This window comes from Rhincodon typus, chromosome 4 (assembly GCF_021869965.1).
Source record: "Rhincodon typus isolate 14 chromosome 4, sRhiTyp1.1, whole genome shotgun sequence".
Taxonomy (NCBI): domain Eukaryota; kingdom Metazoa; phylum Chordata; class Chondrichthyes; order Orectolobiformes; family Rhincodontidae; genus Rhincodon; species Rhincodon typus.
The window spans coordinates 119336297-119360135 of NC_063335.1; the positions used below are offsets into that span (position 1 = coordinate 119336297).

Genomic DNA, 23839 nt, shown 5'->3' on the forward strand with positions numbered 1-23839 from the left:
ATTTTATTTCAAGACAATCTCACACTCACCACTTTAGTCTCTTCACCATTTATTTGAAATTCACTTATTACCTCTGTGGCAATACTAGGGGATGTCTGTAATCATGAAAAACAGATTTTATTTAATGCACACAGTACATTTCCTATGACAGGTAGTTTTCATCCTCCAAATATAAAACAAACTTGAGACAAAAAAGTTTGCTTCAACCCATAATTGTAGTCAAAAACAGGCATGCCTTTCCTGTTCCAACTTAACAACAACAATCTTACAAGTGCATAAGGTGCATAAAAGATCATGTCTTAAAAAAAGTGGTGAAAAAAAGTTGATAAACCAACTGTCCACAACAGAGATAACAAGGTGTAGAGCTGGATGAACACAGCAGGCCAAGCAGCATCAGAGGAGCAGAGAGGCTGACGTTTCGGGCCTAGACCCTTCTTCAGAACAGATATGTGACAACTATTACTGGGGAAGTACTATTTACATTACTATCTCACAGAAACAAACAGTGACTGCAGCTGGACAGAATTCAAAACAGGTAGCACTGGTAAAAAGTGGCTTCCTTGGGTGAAAAGATTGACCGAAAATATCTCCATGCCTACAAATCAATTAAGTATGAACAAACTCTCCTTAACACTGACTCTACTAAATTAAACAAAGTCAGTCAGTAACTTAAACATTCAATTTTTTAAAATTTATACACGATATTCAATGCATCAATACAAGAACAGTAAATATCATTTCATTACTCAAAAACACTTTACACAAAGCAGAAACAGGTATGCTGGTTCAGTCCACACACTTCACTTGTTACTGTATCATATCCTCGGCCAGGCTGCTTTAGAGGAAATAGATTCCTTACAATAAAAATATGATAAGACTATATTGAAATATATAATTCCTACAGGGCTTAAAATGTAGTAGATGATCAGAGGCTACTCCTCATGCTTGGTAGAGTCTAACAACTTTAGAAAACAATTTTGCACCTTGCATCTTGAGATTAAGCACTTAGGGGAGAAGAAACTTCACTTAAGGTTTGTGGATTATTGGAATTCCTCACCTCAAAGGGGAGTAGTCAAATGAAATCCTTGTCCCATTCTTGAAGAGTTGTGCTTCTCAAGCTAAGCGGTCAAGTCAGGAATATGAGCAACATGCCACAATGTGGTGCAGTAGATACTTCTTGTAAGGCAGTGGGTAAGTCACTTGAAGTGCAAGCAGATTTAAAAGTCCGAGATACGGCCAGTGGGAATTGGCACAAGGCGACGACAGTAACTCACCAAGCTAATCTAACAGTCGCTGAGCCATCTGCATACATCAGTCACAAGCAAAAAAGGCGGACAATCTCAATAAAAAAATGCTTTCTTACCTTGAGATGAGCAACTTTTTCATTGCTAATTGATTCCTTTGCATCTTCCTCTGGACTTTTATTAAAATCTCTAAAATTAAACTTCCACAACAGCGAGAGATCCTTTAACAGCAGAGGAACCTTCAATGGATTTTTGAACACAACTTCGACTGTGACTGGTTCTACACACAAAAATAAAAACACACTAAGAATGACAAAGAAAAGTGCACGATGGCAAATTATCAAATGAAATCACTTGTTTAAGGCTCAATGAAGACAGCATGTCTGTGGTGCTCTGAAGAAAACAATAAAACCTGATGCATGTAAAAAGAAATTAGACCCAAAGAAATTCCATTACTGAATCTTTGGAATCACTCTGGAAAATGAAGGTGTCAGTACGGATAGGAAACTTGGAGGCTTTGGCTCAGACAGTCTACAGCTTAAGACTGCACTTCTAAAATGAGGTTCAAGGAATGGTGAGAAAATGAGTGGGAAGGAGAAGGTCCTCCTGTACTTTAAGAAAAAACATGATCGTGGCCAAAAGTGAACTCTCCAACCTCATGCAAAGCAAAGCACAGCACTTTACAACTGAAGTGTAAACATTGCTGCAATGTAGAAAACTTTGCAGGCAACATGCACACAGCAACCTCCCACAAACAGCAATGAAATAAACAAGTCAATAATTCATATTGAATCATGTTGGAGGATAAAGGTTGGCCAGGACAGGAGTACATCCCAGATCTCCACCAAATACTGCCGTGACATGGAGATAACAGAGAGGGTCAAGTTAATTCAAATAAGTGAACAGGATTCTGTCTACTAGGTTTTAACCCAGGACCTACTAGCTCAGAAATTTTAAACCTTGCATTACTTGGTTAAAAGATTTACATTCAACACAAGCATCCATATAGAAGAATTCATTGAGACTGATTTACCTTCCACTACAGCCACAGGAAATCGCAGGTTGTCTGTCTGGCTGTTTAGGCAGTACTGAGTTGGCTGAAAATTCAGTGGTACTGCTCCTTTATTCACCACAGCTACTACCTGCTCCTCAAGCTCTTTCCATTGCTGAGAGGCTTCACGCTCATATTCCTGATCTAAACTCACATGGGTGGCCGCTTGCTTTTCTCCTGATAGTACAAAGAAAGATTACTTAAATATGCAGTGAATTAATTAATTAATAGGGCTCCTTTACAGTACTGTAAATTCACTGCTATGGAGCAAGGAAACAAACAAGGGCAAAATCTCCTTGAAACGCAATACAATTTGCTATATTTGTTCTATTTGAAAAAAAAAGTGATGTAACATAGCTTCAATTTTATCTAGAGCTGCAACTCCCAAAAATTAATGGGATAAATTTTAACTGGGCAAAAAAAAAAAAAAAAAAAAAAAAAAAAAAACAAAAAACTTTGCCCAGCCAAAGACTTCAGAACTTTCTCCCCATCTCCTCAGGTGAAAATGATACAAGCAAAAGAGATTTGGAGGACTTGCAGGAGAATGGGGGATGCTATATTTAGCCATCAAATTACAGTTAATAGTTTCATTATTGAACAAACAAGCTGACCGCTCAAGTAGTGTAACCCAATTCAGGACAACGCAGCCTACTTGACTGGCAGTACACCCACAAACATTTACTCCTTCCACCACTCAGTAGCAGCTGCGTGTACCATTTACAAGATGCGCTGCAGAAATTCACCAAGGTTCCTTAGACAGCACTTTCCAAATCCATAGCCACTACCATCTAGAAGGACAGGAGCAGCAGATAAATGATTCCACCAGCTTCCCCAAGTTCCCCATTCCGACTTTGAAACATATCATTGTTCCTTCAACGTGACTGAGTCAAAATCCTGGAACTCCCTCCCTAACGGCATTGTGGGTCACCAACAGCACATGGACTGCAGTGGCTCAAGGCAGCAACTCACCGCCCTCGAGAGCAACTAGAGACAGCCAATAAAGGCCAGTGACAAACATGGCTCTAGAATAAATAAGGGGAAAAAATCTCCATGCAAACGAGTGTGAAACATAAAATTTGATTAGTTTCTCCAGATGGTGGTGTTATTGGACTAGCAAATCAGAGGCAAAGTCTTTTAATACCAAGACAACAAGTTCAAATCAAAGTATGACAAACAACTGAATTCAAATTCAGAAGTTTAAAAACAAATAAAAAGTTGGTTACCGCTAAATGTGATCACAAAACTATTGGATTGTCAGTAAAAGTCAACTGGTTCATGAGAGGTCTTTGAAGGAAGAAAGCTACTGATATCAATAGATCCAGTCTAACCAAAATTTAACCACATGGTCATAGCAGATTGGCTGCCTTCCACCACTCCAAAAAAAAAAAAAAAAGGTCTAGCAAGCCAGTTACATAAATTCAGGCTGCAAGATAGGCAAAAAACCACTACCACTCTGAAGTCCAGAATGAATCAAAGGAAATCCTGTTTGTATCTTGTTGGAAGGATGTTAATGCATTAGAAGTAGTTCAGAAAAGGTTTACTAGACTAATACCTGCAAAGTACACATTGCAGTATGAAGTGATACTAGACAGGTTAGGCTTAAATCCTCTTAGAAACGATTCAATTAAAACACAAGATCCTGAAGGGACCTGACCAGATGGACTTGGAAAGGATGTTTCCTGTTGCGGGAGAATCTAGAACTAAAATGGTGGTGTTGTGGTGGAAGGCATTCAGGATAGAGAGGAGAGAAAAAGAAAATTCTCAGACGGTTGTGTCTTTGGAAAACACTTCTTCAAAAAAGGCAACGGATGCAAAATCTCCAAATTTTAAAGCAGTGGTCAATAGACTTTATTACCAAGGGGATGAAACATTATCAAGAGTATGCAGGAACATAGTTTAAAATCAGGTCAGCCATGATCTTATCAAATGACAGAGCAGGCTCAAAAAAGGACCAAGTAGCCTACTCTTGTTCATTGGTCATATGCTTGTCTTTTTTAAATACGGGTAAGAGATACAAACTAACAAACAACTAACCTTCAGAAGGCCGCCTGTCATGTCCAAAAAATACCCGAGTTGCTGAGCTGTTAATACAGGGTAGAGGAAGCTGGGGTAAAGGTCCGTCAGGTGACAACTGGTTCACACTCTGAAATGTAAAGCGAAAGAAATTCAGAACCTGATAAAATCTACTGAGGAGACCTAAAAATCTATTTAGAGAACCTGAAGTGACAGAAACCTTAATACTGTTTAGAAATTCATTCACTTCTGTCCCACCACACCCAACTTCCATTTTTGTATCATTAAATTTCATTGTTCTCACTACTCAATTTATTACAGTAAATAACCTTCAAAAGTGCCTTATAGGCTATAGAACACTTGGATACCCTGAGGCTAAGAAAGGACAATCTGAACATTTACTACATGCAACAGAGAACATCTCAACGATGCACATGATTTTTCTTAAAAAGTTCAAAGGCTCAGTACATCATCAGTTCGCCAAATCAATTGCTGAAATGAAAAGGGATGTGCTACAGTGAGAGGCTGAATCGAATGCACATATACACTAGGAACGGTGATCTCATTGAAACACAAGTTAATAAGGGGGAATAGACACTCGGGTACTGTTTTCTGGAGAATAGACAATCAGTGTGCAGCCTTGGGTGAAGTGTAATGTCTTCCCTCAGAGGTATTATGAAGATTGCTGGATTTTTGCACTCGAAGAATTATTGGCTCAGGAAATAAGAACATATAGCTCTATAAAAGACATATCTTTCAGAGACACTTAACGTCCCAAGTTATAAGAAATTTTAGTAGAAACAGATTGGGTTTAAAAGGAGGTGGAATAGCACTCTTGGTCAAAAATAGAATCGCGTCCTTGAACAAGATTCATTCGAAAGAAGAACTAGATTCTACATGGGAGGTGCAAAACAGGAAGGGAGCAGTGATTTTGCTAGGTATTTTATAGATCTCCAAAATAAGGGGGAAGGAAACAGGAGAGCATTTGTAAGCAGATTATGGGAACCTGCAGGACAAGTAGGATTGGAGATGGTTGGAGATTTCAATTCCCCTTGGGCAGACTGGGAAAAGGGTAAAGCGTGGGGCAGGGAAGAGGAGAAATTCCTGCAACATATGCAGGTGAACTTTTTAGAGCAGTACGCTTCCAGTTCTCCTGGAGGGGAAGTTGTGCCGGATCTGGTCCTGGGAAATGAAGACGGCCCAGTGGAAAATTGGGAAATAGTGATCCTAATACAATAAAGTTCAATATTAAGTTGGAAAGGGACAAAAATCTATCAAGGATTAAGATCCCAGACTGGAAAAAGGACTGATTTGAGGTCTAAAAGTTGAACTGGAACTGATTGCTTAGAAACACATTTTGGTAGACAAAAAAAAAAGTGGATGAAAAATGTGAGACTTTGAAATGAGAGATGAATAGGATGTAAGCTAGGTACATACCCATGAGAAATGGATACAGAGTATCAAAGCTGGGAGTACCTTGGATACTGATGAGAAAACAAGGCAGAAAAGGGAGCATTATTCTTTCTATTCATTTGTGGGATGTGGGCGTCGCTGGCTGACCAGCACTTTTTGCCCATCCCTTGCTGCCCTTGAGGTGGTGGTGGTGAGCTGCCTTCTTGAACCGCTGCAATCCTCCTGCTGTGGGTTGACCCACAATGCTAATGATACATTCCAGAACAATAACAACAATAGAAATCCGGAAGAGAATCTCAAATACAGGAGAGAGCAAGCGAGCAAGCAGGGTTAAGGCTAGAATAAGGAAGGCTCAAACGAAGCATGAAGGATGGATGACAGGCTGCACTAAAACAAAATAGGTATATGCTCTTCAAACATTAAGAGGTAAAGCAAAGGATTGCTTGGGGCCCATATGGAACTGCTCACTAAGCAAAGGGAATGGCGCAAGTACTAAATGAGCAACAAAACAGAGTTCTGGAAAAGCTCAGGAGGTCTGGCAACATCAGTGAAGAGAAAGGGTCTCTGGACCCAACAGTAACTAATTTTTCTTCAGATCCTGCCAGACCTGCTGAGCTTCAAGCAACTTCTGTTTTTGTTTCTGATCTACAGTATCCACAATTCTTTCATTCAGTTTTTATTTAGTACTAAATGGACACTTGGTTTCGGTCTTCACCAGCCTAAAAAGTTGATGCCAATGGTCCAGTTGAAATTGTGGGTGTTGAGCAACTGAACAGTATAGCAAGGGAAAAGGTGGTGCTAAAAAGTCTGGCAGGACTCCAGATAGAGAGGTCACCAGACGCAGATGGGATGCATCCTAGGTTGTTGGGGGGGTGCAAATCAGAGTTAGAGAGAAATTTTCCAGACCCTCGTGAACACAGGATCTGAAAACTTCACACAACACTAGGTGCAGTGTCACTCATGCCTTGTAGCAAAACTTCCTAACTTTTATACTCTATTGCAAAATAAAGTATAAAATATCAAATTTCTATAGCTACTGGAAATCCCATCACTGAATGTGCTTTTTTTTCTTTATCTATTCTGCTTGTTATATCTGATAATTAAAAATTTTGACAGACGTGATTATCGTTTGACAAATCCTGGCTGTCACTGACCGACTTATGACTTGAGATATCTGACTTCCATCTTAATAGATTCTAGCATTTCCCCAATGACAGATGCTGGACGAACTGGCCTATACTTCCCACTTTCTCCCTCCCTTCTTCCCTGAAGGATGTCAAAATGTGCAGTTCTTCAATCTACTAGCACCTCTCCAGTATCTCAGGAATTTCGAAGATTGTAACCAGTGCATCCAAAAATCTCTGTAGTCACTTCCTTTCAGGCCCAGGATGTAGGCCAGCAGATTCAGGGACTTCAGTCCTCATATCTTTCATCCCCAGTATTTTTCCACTCAAGATCTTCTCTGATTATTCCTCCCATTTTGCCCGTCACTTCTATTTGCAGCATACTTTATATGTCTTCTCCTCTGAAGACGAATACAAAATGCTTGTTTTCCATTCCCGATCCTGCCCTACTTAAAGGAACCAACACTTACTTCAGCTGCTCTTTTTCCTACTGTATACACATAGAAGCTTTCAAAGTCATTTTGTTTCTTGCTCGTCTTAAAAATTTTCCCTCTTCATTTTTAGTAATCTTTGCACGTTTCTAAAAAAAATTCCCAATCTTCTGGATTACTAGTAACTTTAAGCATTGCACATTTTTTCCTTCAATTTGATACTAATTTAAACGTCCTTAGTTAGCCATGAATAGCACATCCTTCTATCTCTTTTAGTGGAAAAGTTGTTTGAGAGTTTGGAAGTATCTCCTAAAATGTCTGTCACTGCTTCACTACTATTTTATCTCTCAATCTAGTTTTCAATTTTACTTTAGTCATCCCTGCCTTCATTCCCTTACAATGTGTTTTGGGCATAGAACAGTACAGGCCCTTCAGCCCACAATGTTGTGCCAATCTATTATCCTACTAAGATCAATCTACCCTGCATACCCGACATTTCACTATCCTCCATGTGCCTATCCAAGAGTTGCTTAAAAGTGTCTAAAGTATCTGACTCCATTAACACTGCCAGCAGCGCATTCCACACACCCACCACTCTGAAGAACCTGCCTCTGACATCTCCCCTATACCGTCCTCTAATCACCTTAAAATTATGCCCCCTCGTAATAGTCATTTCTGCCCTGGGAAAAAGTATGACAGAAGGTTCAGCCTCAAACTGAATCTGAAATTGTATGTTTTAATTGCTCTCCGAGCTAATCTTTTTAAAAGAGATGGTGTTTGAGGAGGTAGATAATCAAATCAAGTCACCAAGGAGAATCATCCCACCGCTCCTCAAACTTAGAAATTTTTACATTTATCCGTGTGCACAAGAGACCTCAGTTTATCATCTCATTTAAGTGACAGAACTAAAACACTGCTTCAGTATGAAAATGAACATAAATAATCCTTATAACTACAGTGCATATCATAAATACAAATTTTGAATATATCCAGGTTGCATTTTTCTGTCTGACAAACCAAATTAAGCAGAAAACACGGCAAATAGCCTAATAATTCTGGTATGACTAATAGACCTAAATTTTAAAGGCAGAAATAAGAATATAATATCAAACTACACAGCTTTGGTGACAAGATGAAGATAAGAATTGAAGGTTAGCATTTTCATTGATAAAGAAATCAACATAACAGAAGACAATGTGAACCAAACTGCAGACTAGGCAGTGATGCAACAATGAATTATCACAGACAAATAAGAAAAATAAATACATCTAACCCTTAGAAAATGAGTGAGTGAATGGGATAGAAAACCAAGGCACTGAGGAATTCAAGTAAATAAATTATTAAAAAGACAGCATTGCAGGTCAGTAACTCAACTGTTGGCTACTAACACAAGGAAAACTAATTAGGAATTAGGAAAAACCGGATCTATTATTAATGTTCCAATTTTTCTTACCTTGTAAACATACAGGTATTCCCTAAGGAAAGCTTCCTGCTGAGCAGCTGTCTGCTTACTGTCATTGATCAAAATATGCCTGAAGGCTGACACTGCATTATCAAGCTGTCGCAGGGTAAAGGACTGGCGCCCAATTGTGAAGTTAATATGATCCTCTGCCAGACTCCATCCCTTGCCTTTGTAAACTTGCATGGCTTGGCTGTAACACCGCAAGGCATGCTTTCGCTGTAACAAAACAGGGAAAACAAAAAAATCAATTTGTTTCAGACTCGAATTTGAGAAAGCAGAACAAGTCTCCTGCTGAAGATTCAATTGTCACATGGAGGTTTTAATGTGCAATTTAGAAATTTTAAACTTACTGGAACTCTGCCCATTGTATAGATACGTTGAGGGGGTCAGTTAGAAAAGTTGGGTGAACAGCTGGTTTTCAATGCAGAGTGATTCCAACGTGGGTTCAATTCCTGCACCAGCTGAGGTTACCTCAAAAGGACTCTTCCCTTGCTGGTGGCATGGTGACCCTCAGGTTAAACAATAACCAGTCATTTCGCTCTAATGAGAGCAGCAGCCATAGGTTCTGGTCAGACTATGGCAACTTTTATCTTCTACTTGGAGATTAAAAATTGCATACGCTTGTCTCCAATATTTACATGATTCCTTACATATACACGGTACACATCAATTCTCAATATATATGAGCATATGAACAAGGAACAGTACTAGGCCACTGGGCCATTCAAGCCTGCTCCGCTATTCAATAAGATCACGGCTGATCTGTTTTTAACCTCAACTCTACGTTCCTGCATATCTTGATAATCTTTCATCTCTACGGTCGCCAAGAATCTACCTCGGCCTTAAAAATACCCAAAGATTTTGCATCTACTGCCATTTTGGGAAGGGAATTTCAAAGACACAACCTTCAGAAAATACTTTTCCTCATCTGTCTTAAATAGGCAACCCTTATTTAAGGGATGACCTCTTGACATAGATTCTCCCAGAGGAAACATGTTTTTGACTATTTTTTCCTATTCATTTGGGGGATGTGGGCGTCGCTGGCTGACCAGCATTTATTGCTTGTCCCTAGTTGCCCTTAAAGGTGGTGGTGAGCTGCCTTCTTGAACTGTTGCAGTCCTCCTGCTGTAGGTAGGCCCACAATGCTATTAGGGAGGGAATTCCAGGATTTTGACCCAACAGAGAAGGAACAGCGCTATATTTCCAAGTCAGAATGGGGAGTAGCTTGGAGGGAACTTCTAGGTGGTGGCGTTCCCATATGTCCGATGCCCTTGTCCTTCCAGATGGAAGTGGTCGTTGGTTTGGAAGGTGCTGTCTGAGGATCTTTGGTGAATTTCTGCCGTGCATCTTGCAGATAGTATACACTGCTGCTACTGAGCGGAGATGGAGGGAGTGGGTGTTTGTGGATGTGGTGCCAATCAAGCGGGCTGCTTTGTCCTGGGTGTTGTCAAGCTTCTTGATTGTTGTTGGGCCTGCACTCATCCAAACAAGTGGGGAGTATTCCATCACACTCCTGACTTGTGCCTTGTAGCCTATAATTCCCCATTTTCTCTCTCCTTTCTTAGAGGAGTTTTACATTAGCTACCCTCCAGTCTACAGAATGGTGGAAAACGATCACCAATACATCCGCTATTTCAAGGGCCACTTCCTCTCGTAGTCTGGGAGGCAGAGCATCAGGACTTGGGGACTTATCCCACCAATTTCCCCAACAGAATGATTTGAGTCAACTATAAATCATTTTATTGCAACATTTCCAATAACCTATTAACTTCCATCTTGAACTTATGCAACGATTGAGCCTCAAAAGAAAAACTTGGAGCACTCCACAGGTGTACACGTTCACTGTATAAATATATATACAGAAGTGCTGTATTTCAGAGGTAGCTCAAAACAAACGTTCGATAACTTCCCTGATAACACCCATTATAATATGATAGCTCCTGCTTACACAAAAGGTCCGTGTTACCTCTGGTCCTGATTATTCCAATGTTCTCCTGGATCAACCTCCCACATTCCACTTCTATAAGCTGGAGATCAAACAGAATTCTGCTGTCTGTGCCCTTACCAAGTCCCAATCACAATTACTTCTCTGCTCAATGACCTATAGTGGCTTCTAAATTGGTGTTGCCCATTCAACATAGTAAATTATTTTCAAATCCTTCTATGACTGAAATCTCCTCTAGCTTTACAATGGAGCTACCTTCATTCACTTAATTCTGACTTCTTGAGAATGTCCGATTTTAAATTACACCGTTGATGGGAATAGACATAAACACACAGGCCAGTTGCTCCGGAACTACTTCCCTAAATATTTTCCTCTCCATCATTTGGTTCTCCTCTAAGATGCTCCTTAAAACCTAAAGCCTTTGGATCAGACTTTTGGCTGAGAAATATACAACATTGGAGCAGGTGTAGACCATCTGGCACTTCAGGTTTGCTTCAGTGTGACCATAGCTACCTTAGTACCCTGTTCCAGTTTGCTCCTCATATCCTTGGATCTTTTTAGTCCTGAGAACTATATCTACATCTTTATCGAAAGCCTTCATTGTTTTGGCCTCAATAGTTTATTGTGGAAAGAATTCACTGGGTGAATCTCTGCTCTAATAGGCCTATCCCTTATCCTTCAAATGTGACCTCCAATTCTGGGCTCCCCAGTCTCAAGAACATCCACCCTGCACCTACCCTAACTAATCCCATTAGAATTTTAAGTTTCTACAGGATTTCTCCCCTTATTCTTTGAAACTCAAGTGAATATAAATCTTAAGCGATCCAGTGTCACCTTGTATGCAGGTCCTGCCATCCCAAAATTCAATTTGTACTCCCTCAATAGCCAGAATAAGGTGACCAAAACTACACACAATACTCCAGGTGTGGTCTTACCAATGGAGTACAATTGCAGCAAGACATCCCTGGTCCTGCACTCTAATCCTCTCACTATGAAATTAACATATGTGCCTAAGTCACCACGTATGGCACCTGCAGGTTCATTTTTGGCAACTGGTGTACCAGGACACCCAGGTCTTGTCGCACCTCCCACTTTCCCATTTCAGATAGGTATCTGCCATCCTGTTTTTGCTATCAAAATGGACAACCTTACATGGCATATGCCATATATTTGCAAAATTAATTGCCTCATGTGGCTTGCTTATCAACATTCCCATGACGCAACATGTAATAAAACATTCAATTAACTGCAAATAAACATAATTAATTGTATTTGTACCAATAGAGAATAAACAGTGGTTTATGTACAGTGATATAACGTGTTATAGACTGTCTTGACAACTACATGCATTAGCCATTAACTTCATAAAGCTCGCATTACGTACGAGGATGATTCAGAAGTTAAAGAGAGCAAGTTAATTGGACAAGGTAGGCAAGAGCAAGTCAGAGAACAAGGCAACTCTGAAATAAATGTAGTTTAATTCCTCAATGACAAGCAAGGCAGATGAACTCAGGGCATGTATGGGAACATGGGACTGGGACATCACAGATATTACAGAATGTGGGGAGGCGATGGCCTAGTGGTATTAAATTGCTGGACTGTTAATCCAGAGACCCAGATAACATTCTGGGGCCCGGGTTCGAATCCCACCACGGCAAATGGTGGAATTTGAATTCAGTAAATAACTGGAATTAAGAATCTAATGAATCTAATGATCACCAACTTGATAGAATTCTTGGAGGAAGTGACAAAGTTGATAGATGAGGGAAGAGCTGTAGAGGTCATATACATGGACTTCAGTAAGGCGTTTGATAAGGTTCCCCATGGTAGGCGGATGGAGAAAGTGAAGTCGCATGGAGTCCAGGGTGTACTAGCTAGATGGATAGAGAACTGGCTGGGCAACAGGAGACAGAAATTTGTGGTGGAAGGGAGTTTCTCAAAATGAAGAACTGTGACCAGTGGTGTTCCACAGGGATCAGTGTTGGGACCACTGTTGTTTGTGATATACATAAATGATCTGGAGGAAGGTATAGATGGTCTGATTAGCAAGTTTGCAGATGACACTAAGATTGGTGGAGTAGCAGATAGTGAAGGGGACTGTCTGAGAATGCAGCAAAATATTAGATAGATTGGAGAGTTGGGCAGAGAAATGGCAGATGGAGTTCAATCCAGGCAAATGCGAGGTGCTGCATTTTGGAAGATCCAATTCAAGAGCGAACTATACGGTAAATGGAAAGGCCCTGGGGAAAATTGATGCACCTGGAGATCTGGCTGTTCAGGTCCATTGTACCCTGAAGGTGGCAACACAAGTCGATAGAGTAGTCAAGAGGCATACGGCATGCTTTCATTCATCGGACAGGATGTTGAGTACAAGAGTTGTCAGGTCATGTTACAGTTGTATAGGACTTTGGTTTGATCACATTTGCAATACTGCTACAGTTCTGGTCGCCACATGACCACAAGGATGTGGATGCTTTGGAGAGAGTGCAAAGGAGGTTCACCAGGATGTTGTCTGGTATGGAGGGCACTAGCTATGAAGACAGGTCGAGTAGATTAGGATTATTTACATTAGAAAGACAGGAGGTTGAGGGGGGACCTGATTGAGGTCTACAAAATCATGAGAGGTACAGACAGGGTGGATAGCAAGAAGCTTTATCCCCCCAGAGTGGGGGACTCAATTATTAGGGGTCACGATTTCAAGGTGAGAGGGGAAAAATTTAAGGGCGATATGCGTGGAAAGTTCTTTACGCAGAGAGTGGTGGGTGCTGAGAATGCATTGCTAGCAGAGGTGGTAGAGGCAGGCACGATAGCGTCATTTAAGATGTATCTAGGCAGATACATAAATGGGAAGGGAGCAGAGGGAAAATAGGCGACAGGTTTAGAGGGGTTCTGGATCGGCACAGGCTTAGAGGGCCGAAGGGCCTGTTCCTGTGCTGCAATTTTCTTTGCTCTTTGATGACTATGAATCCATTGTCAATTGTCAGGAAAAATCCATCTAGTCCTCTAATGACCTTTTAGGGAAGGAAACTGGCATCCTTACCTGGTCTGGCCTACATGTGACTCCAAACCCACAGCAATGTGGTTGACTCTCAACTGCCTTCTGGGCAATTAGGGATGGGCAATAAATGCTGCCTAGCCAGAGAAGCCCCCATCCCGTAAATGAATAAAGAAATAAAAAACATGGCTGAGTGAGGGATAGGACTCGCAGCTCAGTGCTTGGGGGTTTAGATGCTACTAAAGGAAGGATGGAAAGGGAGGCAAAAAGGGGAGTGGGAGTGGTGTTTTTGATTAGGAAAAATATCATGGCAGTACTTAGAGCAGACATTTGAGGGTTCAGCCAATGAAGCTATACAGGTGGGATTCAGAAATAAGGGGATGATCACCATGGTAGGATTGGACTAAAGACCCACCAATAGTCAGCAGGAAACAGAGGAGCAAGTATGCAGAGAGATGTTCGATATGTGTAAAAATAACAATTGTAACAGTGGGGGATTTTAACTTTCCAACAATATGGCATTCCCTGTCTAAGTACTTGGATGGTGAGGAATTTGTTAAATGTGTTCAAGAAAATTTATCAATAACTTCTTTACCAATTAGGGAAGGAGCAAAAAAAAAAAAAACAGCCTTCTCTTGGGCAATAAGGCTGAGCAGATGACTGAGGTGTCAGTGGGGGAGCACTTAGGGACTAGTGATTATATTTCTTAGATTTAAAATAATTAAGGAAAAGTTCAGCCTTGCATCAAAGTTAAAGCTCTTAATGGAGTAAGGCCAATTTTAACAGTATGGCACAGGAACTTGCAAGAGTTGATTGGAGTCGACTGTTCACAGATAGAGACTGGCAAGTGGGAGGCTTTCAAAAGAGAGATAAAAGTGTTCAGAGGCAGTATGTTCCTGTTAAGGCAAGGCTGGTAGGAGTACAGAATATTGGATGAATAAACACATTAAGGCTCTGATCAATAGTAAAGAGAAGGCATGTGTTAAATATTGACAACTGGGACAGTGTGAATTTCTTGAAGAATATAAGAGGAGTAGGGGCATTCTTAGGGGGAAATCAGGAGGGCTAAAGGGGATAAGATAGCCTTGGCAGATAAAGGTGAAAGGATAATCTGAAGAGATTTTACAAGTACATTAAGAGCAAGAGAGCAAAGGAGGGAATAGGGCCCTTAAAGGCCAACAAAGGTCATCTGTATGTGGAACCACAGGAGAGGGGAGAGATACTAAACAAAATATTCACATCAATATTTACTGTGAAGACAAGGAAGCTACGGAGAAATAAGTAGTGATGTCTTCAAAACAGTCCACATTACAGAAGAGGTGGTGCTAGAGGTGTTTAAAAAAAAAACCAAGGTGGATAAATCTCCAGGATCTGATCAACCGTATCCCAGGACATTGAGAGAAGCTGGGAAGAAGTTGTGGGGCCCCTAGTATAGATATTTGTATTCTCTACAGCCACGGGTGAGGTGCCAGAGGACTGGAAGGCAGCTAATGTTGTGACTTGATTTAAGAAAGGCTGTAAGGAGAAGCCTGGCAACTACAGGCTGGTTGGTCTGAAAAACGTGGCAGCTAGCTTTTGGAGGAGATTCTTAGAGCTCGCATTTACACGCAGTTGGAGAGGCAAGGACTGATTAGGGATAGCCAGCATGGCTTTGTGCATGGGAATTTGTATCTCACAAACTTGATTCAACTTTTTTTTGAAAAAAGAATGTGACCAAAAAGACAGATGAGGGCAAAGCAACAGATGTTACCAATGTGGACTTCAGTAAAGGTCCCACATGGTAGACTGGTTAGTAAAAGTTAGATCATATGGGATTCAAGGAGAGAGTTTGCCAAATGGATACAAAATTGGCCGGACAGTAGGAGAAAGGTGGTGGTGGTGGTGGTGGAGGTGGAGGGTTGTTTTTCAGACTGGAGGCCTGTAACCAGCAGTGTTCCGCAGACATCGATGCTGGGTCCACTGTTATTTGTCATTTTTACAAATGATTTGAGAATTTAGGGAGCATGGTTAGTGAGTTCGCGGTATAGTGGACAACGAAGACAGATACTAAGATTACAAAGGGATCTTGATCATTTGGGCCAATGGACTAAGAGTGGCAGATGGAGTTTATCATAGAATGATGAATCCCTATAGTGTGGAAACAGGCCCTTCGGCCCAACAAGTCCACACCGACCGTCAGAGCATCCCACCCAGACCCATCCCCCTATTCTACACATCCCTGATCCCTATGGGCAATTTAGCATGGCTAATCCACCTAGCCTGCACATCTTTGGACTGTGGAAGGAAACCCACGCAGGCACGGGGAGAATGTGCAAACTCCACACAGACAGTCGCCCAATGGGTGGAATTGAACCCAGGCTCCTGGCGCTGTGAGGGAGCAGTGCTAACTACTGAGCCACCGTGCCACCCATGGCATGGTTTCATTTGAATAAATGTGAGATGTTGCATTTTGCTAAGACAAACAAGGCCGGGACTTGTACAGTTAATAGTAGGGCCCTGGCTAGTGTTGTCAAAGAGAACCTAGGGCTTCAGGTACATAGTTCATTCTAAGTGCGGTTGCACAGAACATTGAAGAGGCCAGATTTGGATTGGGTACAGTGTTCTGGTCACCCTGCAGTACGAAAGATATTATTAAATCAGACAGGGTTCAAAAAAAGATTTACCAGGACGTTGCTGGGACTGAAGGGTTTGAAACAGAATCCATACAGCATGGAAGCAGGCCATTTGGCCTATTGAGTACGCAAACCTCCGAACAACATCCCACCCAGACCTAGCCCCTCCACCCTATCCCTCTCACCTCTCATTTCCCATGGCTAATCCACCCAACCTACACATCCCTGGAAACTTTGGGCAATTTAGCACAGCCAGTCCACCCTAACCTGCATATCTTTGCACTGCGGGATGAAACCGGAGCACCCAGAGTAAACCCACGCAGACATGGGGAGAGAGTGTGCAAATTCCACATAGACAGTTACCCAAGGGTGGAATTGAACCTGGGGCCCTGGCGCTGAGGCAGCAGTGCTAACCACTGTACTACACCAGAGTTATAAGCAGAGGACGGGACTTTATTCACTGGAAAGTAGGATGTTAAGGGGTGACCTTAGAGGTTTATAAAATGGAGGGGCATAGATAAGGTGAACAACAAAAAGGTCTTTTCCGTCAAGGTAGGAGAGTTTAAAACTAGAGGGCATATTTTTAAGGTGGAGAGGAGAAAGATTTTAAAGAGGGACCTGAGGGGCAACTTGTTCGCACAGACGTTGGTTTATATGTGGAATGAATCACCAGAGGAAGTGGTGGATGTAGGGGTACAGTTACAACATTTAAAAGACGTTTGGATAGGTACATGAATAAGAAAGGTTGAGGGGGATATGGGCCAAATGCAGGCAAGTAGAACAAAGTTAAGTTGGGAAACTTGGTCAGCATGGATGAGTTGGTGTCGATGACATTTGGGAAATATTTTTAGATCGCAGGAAAGGAAGTCCAAACTAATACCACAACAAGACAATGAAGACGTTTCTTCCCATGCTTTTATTCTCATGTTATCTACAGATGCTTTGCATTCTACATCCTTCCATTAGGTTGCTGGCAGTCATCTGCTAATAACATTTTGTTACTAACTCAAGGCATAATTATTAGCACTACTCAAGTTAACAGAGAAATATTTAAAATTCCACGTGGCTTCACGGAGGCTCGAGTGACGGCCCCAGCCTGGGACAGTTAGTTAGCAAACCTCCAAACTGAAAAAAAGTGATATCCCATTTATAGCAGTTACGGGCAAGGTCTTAATTTTGGAAATTACTTTGTCAAATTGTACCTTGTACAGGTTCACAGATGATACAACTGTACATCAATGAAATAGTGTTAAAGAGGACAATCTACCCAAAAGTATTCATGGCAATAAATTTACTTGATGAAATTTTTAACTTAAGGAAAGATTCAGTCCCAAAAACGTGACCAGACCCTTTGAAACCTGAATGACAGGACTTCAAAATATTGTGACAAGAAAAAGGCTATCACACAGCCAAGCAGGGTTAATCAACTAAATGCATTAGCACATATACAGTATGTTAAAAAATTATTTAAATGCATTATTCAAGCACATGCTTACCTGATCTGCTTTAGCAAACCGATGCCCAGCCAGAATCATATGAAAAGCAAACTTGCGTACCATAGGCGTTCGCATGTTGATGAAGCAATGGGCAGCTTGTTCCAGTAAGAGAGCGCTTCGGAGGTCTGAATCCTGCATTTTGTTTTAAAATAAAAAAGGCGTGGGGTTTTCATGTTACTACAAATTGCAAAATTTATTTCAACACAATGCCACAAAGTCTAATATATTTGAAACTTTCTTTCTCAATTTAGCTTAGAAAGAAAAACAAAATAAAGGCTCAAAACTAAGTAACTATATCAATAATTCTGTGAAGGCACTCAAGTATATTTTACCTTCACTGTAAAATGAAAAAAAACAATGAACTGAAGAGATTCCACAGAGATAGTCTTTAATCACTATCCTTTCCTCTTTTGATCAAGTCATACGGGTAGAAATTTCATGTCCGTAGCTGGCGTGACCAACTCGAGCTGTCTGTTCACTTCAAGCAATTGCTTCAATACCCAGATATCATGCTCTGGCGGTGATAAACAAATGATAGACTTGGATTTGAAATTATACCTGAAGGCTTCAGTTGATGATCTGGTGAATCTTTTATTCATCCAAGTACCCCAACAACTTCGGCTCAGCCATATAAAACTGACCAGAATTTTTAGTTGTTTGTTCACGGGAGGTGGGTGCCATTGGCTAATGGGAGGTGAAGGCTGTAATAATTGTAAAAGCATATTTGACCTCTGTGGCTACAGGAATGTCAACTCAGATCTTGAGCTGCAGGGGCTGGCACAGCCGGTAGTGGCGGCAGCAATGGCAGGTTTTTAATGGGGAGGGGCTTTACTTGGATTCTGGGCTGTTCAGAATTCTAAGGAACAGAGGGATGAAGGTGCTCTAGTACAGTCACATGGAAGTAGTATGCAAGTATTGTCGGTGATTAAGGCAGCTAATGGGATGCTTTCCTTTCCTACAAGAGGAACTGAACAAAAGTAATGATTTTATGCTTGTATACAGGGCACATCTTGGATAAGACCACATCTTGAAAAGTGCAGAGTTTTGGGCTCCACATGTAAGGAAGGAGTTAAATGCAGTTTAGGCAGATCAGAGGATGCTTACTGGATTGATATCTGGCTTGTGCAGCACTTACTGTACACAAATATTGGGTAGGTTGGGTTTGTTTTCACTAGAATTTAGAAGATCAAGGATTAATTTGATACAATTTTGAAAATTCTATTGGATGTAGAATTGCCTACATCTGCTCTCAATTTGGATACTCACGTTGCCCCTCTAAGCGTCCTGGAGAAAGTCATGGTGCTTTTTTGAACCACTGACATCCGTAACATGTAGGATCACCTATAGAGCTGCAAGGAATGGAGTTACAGAATTCTTACCCAGTGACACTGAACGATCAGTGATAGGTTTCCAAAAATAATTTCTGCTTCTGACTTTATGGAGGGTTGGTGATTGAACATGATTGAGGCTAGAATACTACTGTAGGAGTTCCTCAGGGTATCATCTTTGCATGGAGATGGTTGACCTCCAACAACCGCAGGCACCTTTTGTTCTCAGTATGACTCCAACCAGCACAGGCAATTTCCATGCCCTGCACCCCCTGCCCCGATTCCACTGACTCTAGTTTTGCTAGGGCTCCTTGATGCCATACTTGTCAAACACTGCCTTGATAATCAAGTACAATCATTCTGACCTCACTTCTGAAATTGCTGTTTTATTCATGTTAGAGAGCAAGATTGTAATTAGGTGAGAAGTTGGATAGCCCCTGGGTAAACCCAAACCGAGCAGGGAGCAGATTATAATTTCATGACAAGTGCATGGCCAATGACCATTCCACTACTTTTGTAGAGATCAAGAGTAAACTGATAGTGTGTTATTAGCAGTGTTGGTTTTGTCCTGCTTTATGTAAACCAGACTTTTCTGGACAACTTTTCATGTTATGGCCAGTGAAGGTGCACTGGAACAGCTTGGTTAGAGGACAGCTAAATCGTGCAGTGTAACTCTTTGTTTTCTTTTGCCAAAAATGTTAGCATGGCCTACAGCCTTTGCAGTATCCAGTGTCTTTCTTTACATTACATGGCATGGATCAAATGGACTGAAGACCAGCACCTATGATGTTTCAGGCCTCAGGTAAAGACAAATGGATCATCCACTTCACACTTCTGGTTTAACATGGATGCAGATTCTTCAGCCTCATCTTTTGCATTGATGTCCCTCATCACAGAAGATGGGGATATCTGTGGAGCTCCAGTCACTTGTTGCCACTACCATTCATGACAGGATCTGACAGGACAGCAGATCTCTGTTCTAAGCTATTGGCTGAGGGATTTCTTAGCCCTATTTACTGCATGCTACGGCTGTTTCCTGCCAGAGAACAGGCCTGTGTTGCAGCTTCAGCACCTCATTTTTAGATACGCCTAGTGCTGCTCCTGATATGTCCTCCAGCACCTGTCACTGAACCAACATTAGATCGGCTGCCTTGATGTTAATGGTCAAGTCGAGATGGGCAAGGTCAAGAAATAACAAATTGTGGGTGAAGACAATTCTGCTGCTGACAGCCCACAGTGCCAAATGCATATCCTGTTTGGAGTTGGGAGATCTGCTCAAAGTCTGCCCCATTTAGCAGCGGTAGTACCACAACACTGCACAAAATAAATATTCTCAAAGTGAAGATGGGTCTCCACAAGGACAATGTAGTGGTCACTCCCACCAATAAAAGGTGGTGAACAGACATCAACAGGGAGACTGGCGAAAATAAGGTCAAGTATGTATTTCCCACTTCTGCTCTCAGAACCTTCCACAGATCCAGTCCAGCAGCTACGTCATTTAGGACTTGACTAGATTGGATTGGCAATGGTGCTAGGATGTCTCCACAGAGTACATTCTGCACCCTTTTCATCCTCAGAGCTTCCTCCAAATGGTCTTCAATATTGGTCACTGTTCAGTGTCATTGAGTGTAAAAATTTTTCCTCTGGAATCTCTGCATACACAGCTTGTTCAGAAAACAGCAGAGAAGTCTTCCAGTCCCTCTTTAATAGTACCATCAGGTTTACATTGGATTCACAACAGTGGATTTTCTTTTAAGAAACAGGAGAAGACAGCTGGTAGTTCCTCCCCTTGAACAGGCTGGTCACCAAGAACTCTAAAATCTTCAAAGCATAAACTGCTGCTTACTACCTGACAACTATAAACCCAGGCAGAGGGTCTTTAGTAAGCAAGTAGTTATGGCCAGATGTGTGACTACCAAGAAATGTATTGTTAAAACAAAATTTCTCTCTTGTCCTTTCATTCACTTCTTCCAAAAAGAAAAAAAAACAACCCAGGTATTAACAAACCTTCAAACCTAACTACGAAAATTAAATAGGAAGGCTGTATGCCTCATGGGAATAGAGAAACACCTCAAAATCAGAATCCAATATGTAGATTTATTGACACAAACCAAGATCTTAAAATGATGGTGTCAGCTTAGTCTTACAAGCAAGTGAAGCCATATCTAGTTCACATTTGTTCAAACAATTCCACCCTCGGGTGACTGCCTGTGTGGAGTTTGCACGTTCAGTGTCTGCATGGACTTCCTGTGTGCTCCAGTTTCCTCCCACAGTCCAAAGATGTGCAGATTGGCCACGCTAAATGCCCAGTGTTCAGTAGATTAGGTGGGTTATGAGGAATGGGTCTGGGTGGAATATCCAAGGGTCGGTGTGGACTTGTTGGGCCAAAGGGCCTGTTATCACACTATTGGGATTCTACGATCTATGATCTAATAAACACGCTGTGACGAGACAACAGAAAAAGATTAACCTCGATAAAGACAGTGAGGGAGTGGCACAAATTAAATTGATCTTCAAAGAGTTGCTGCTGATTTGAATAGCCTCCTTCTGGTTATACTATTCATCAAATTCATGGGGAAAGGGACTCAACATCACAGCTTTCAAACCTCATTCCAATGGCTAAAGTTTCAAGTGGCAAATATTAGCCAAAATAACCACTTCTAGATTATGAACACTCAAATGCCCAAGGCAAGAAACATTTACACAACTTGGAAAAGAAACTGGGAATGACAAATCAACTACAAAAGTTGAGCTTAACAAGCAGCAAGCACTGTAATAATCTGAGCATCCGATATGGTTGACAAAAGACTTGAGATAACCGAAGAATGCAACCAAAAAGGCTACGCCCCTAAATTGATGGAGACGGAAGCATATCGAAGCTGAACGAAAACCCTAAAATGGTAATGAATGATTCAGTGTTCTTTGAATTACAATTCAATTAACAAAGTGTTGCACTTCAATTATGTAGCAGCATAATGCACTAAATGGCACATGGACAAAATTCATAGATCATGTTTCCAACAGTTCATTTGGCTTACTTTTCACATCTCACTTATGCATCAATTATATAGGCAACGACTAGCTAATAATAACAGCCAATACAAAAAAATTAAAAAGAAATTGATTCTTAAAAAAAAATTCAGTTTCACTAAAAGCATTCCATCTGTGAAAGACTCCATTTTCAGAACATACAAAAACTTAATTGCAAAACCAACACCAAATACAAGGCATTTCAACTTTTCCTACCTCACTTGTCATCCGGATAAGCAGAGTTGCAGCCTCAGAATATTTGGCTTGACTTTTTAAAATTTCAGCACTTAGCAAAGTACACCTTTCAGCAAGTACCAAGTTCCTAAGATGGAATAAATACAAAGAAAAAATAAATTCCAAGTAAAATTTAATTAACCAAACCAAAATATTAAAATTTCTTGCAGCTCACAGCAACTGCTGAATTTCAGTAAGTAGTAATGAGCTTGATAATAACTAATCAGATGTACAAGACGGAAAAGCTCCACACCTAAATGTCCTTGAATAGTGTCTTATGCGGGATACTGCGACAGAACAAAAACCAAAAGTTGTTGAGCCAACATGGTCCATCAGAAAGCATGGTTGTTCTACCAAATAATTTCCTACTGCTAGACTAATTTCAGCAACAACTCAGACTGAATCTGCATCCAACTGCGCCATATTAGACTAACATTTACTGGTGTTAGAAAGTGAATCTTTACAGTCAAGCTACACTCCACACTGTTCCAATTTAACTAGTTTGTAACAGACAACTTGCACTCTTCCTCAATGTTAAATGCAACACCAATGAAGTCGAATGATCTAAAGTCACATCTCAAATTTTAAACATACAGCTACTTCTCCTTTTACGTGATAGTTGCGTTGAGGTTGGTTGCCTCGCCGAGCTGGTTTGTTGTTCCGCAGACGTTTCGTTACCCGTGCTTGGTAACATCCTCAGTGCAGCCTCTGATGAAGCGTCGGTGTGTTTTCCCGCCTGGCTTTTAAACTCTGGGGTCTGTTGCGATGGATTGCCTCACTTCCGGGTTTCCTCCGTAGTGTAATGTATATGGGGTCGCAACGGACCCCAGAGTTTAAAAACCAGGCGGGAAAACACACAGACGCTTCATCAGAGGCTGCACTGAGGGTGTTACCAAGCACGGTAATGAAACGTCTGCGGAATAACAAACCAGCTCCTCCGATGAAGCTTGGTTGTTCTACTCCACTCGGTATTCCTATGATCCGGTCTGATAAGTCAGGTTGTGTCATTTCCAGTTCTATTCTGCATGGGTTTGTATATAGGGTCTAATTCCACATTTATTGATTGCATTACGGTTTAAAAACCAGGCCTCTAGGAATCCCCCTGTCGTGGTTGGCTTGAGCTAGGATGGTCACATAGCCATCAGTTTAATTGGGACAATTATTCGGGGGGGGGGGCACTGAGATAAAGGGAAAGTTCGCCAAGTCGTTTTGCTGATAAGCTGGTGTTCATGTATCCTGATGGCTAGTTTCCTTCCGGTCTGGCCAAGGTAAATCTTTGTTGCAGTCATTGCAAGGTATTTTTAAACTACGTTGGTCTTTCATGTCATGGGTACGGGGTCTTTGGTCCTCGAGAGTGTTTGTCGTCGTGTGGCTATGGGTTTGTGCGCTACCACTTCTACAGCCACTAGGAATCATGGTAGTGCATTCACAAACATGTGGAATTAGACCCTATATACAAAC

General features: G+C 41.3%; 1 protein-coding gene across 1 annotated transcript in view; it reads right to left on the minus strand.

Moving 5' to 3' along the window:
* Nucleotides 1-23839, minus strand: part of LOC109932881 (trafficking protein particle complex subunit 8) — a 73446-nt gene that overhangs the window by 34268 nt on the left and 15339 nt on the right. Inside the window, exons 5-11 of the mRNA XM_048596222.1 lie at nt 22361-22466; nt 17787-17918; nt 8730-8954; nt 4330-4438; nt 2278-2472; nt 1364-1524; nt 30-95 (exon numbers count right to left, since the gene is read on the minus strand). Of these exons, the coding sequence (XP_048452179.1) occupies nt 30-95; nt 1364-1524; nt 2278-2472; nt 4330-4438; nt 8730-8954; nt 17787-17918; nt 22361-22466 (994 nt within the window). The remainder of the gene's footprint in view (nt 1-29; nt 96-1363; nt 1525-2277; nt 2473-4329; nt 4439-8729; nt 8955-17786; nt 17919-22360; nt 22467-23839) is intronic.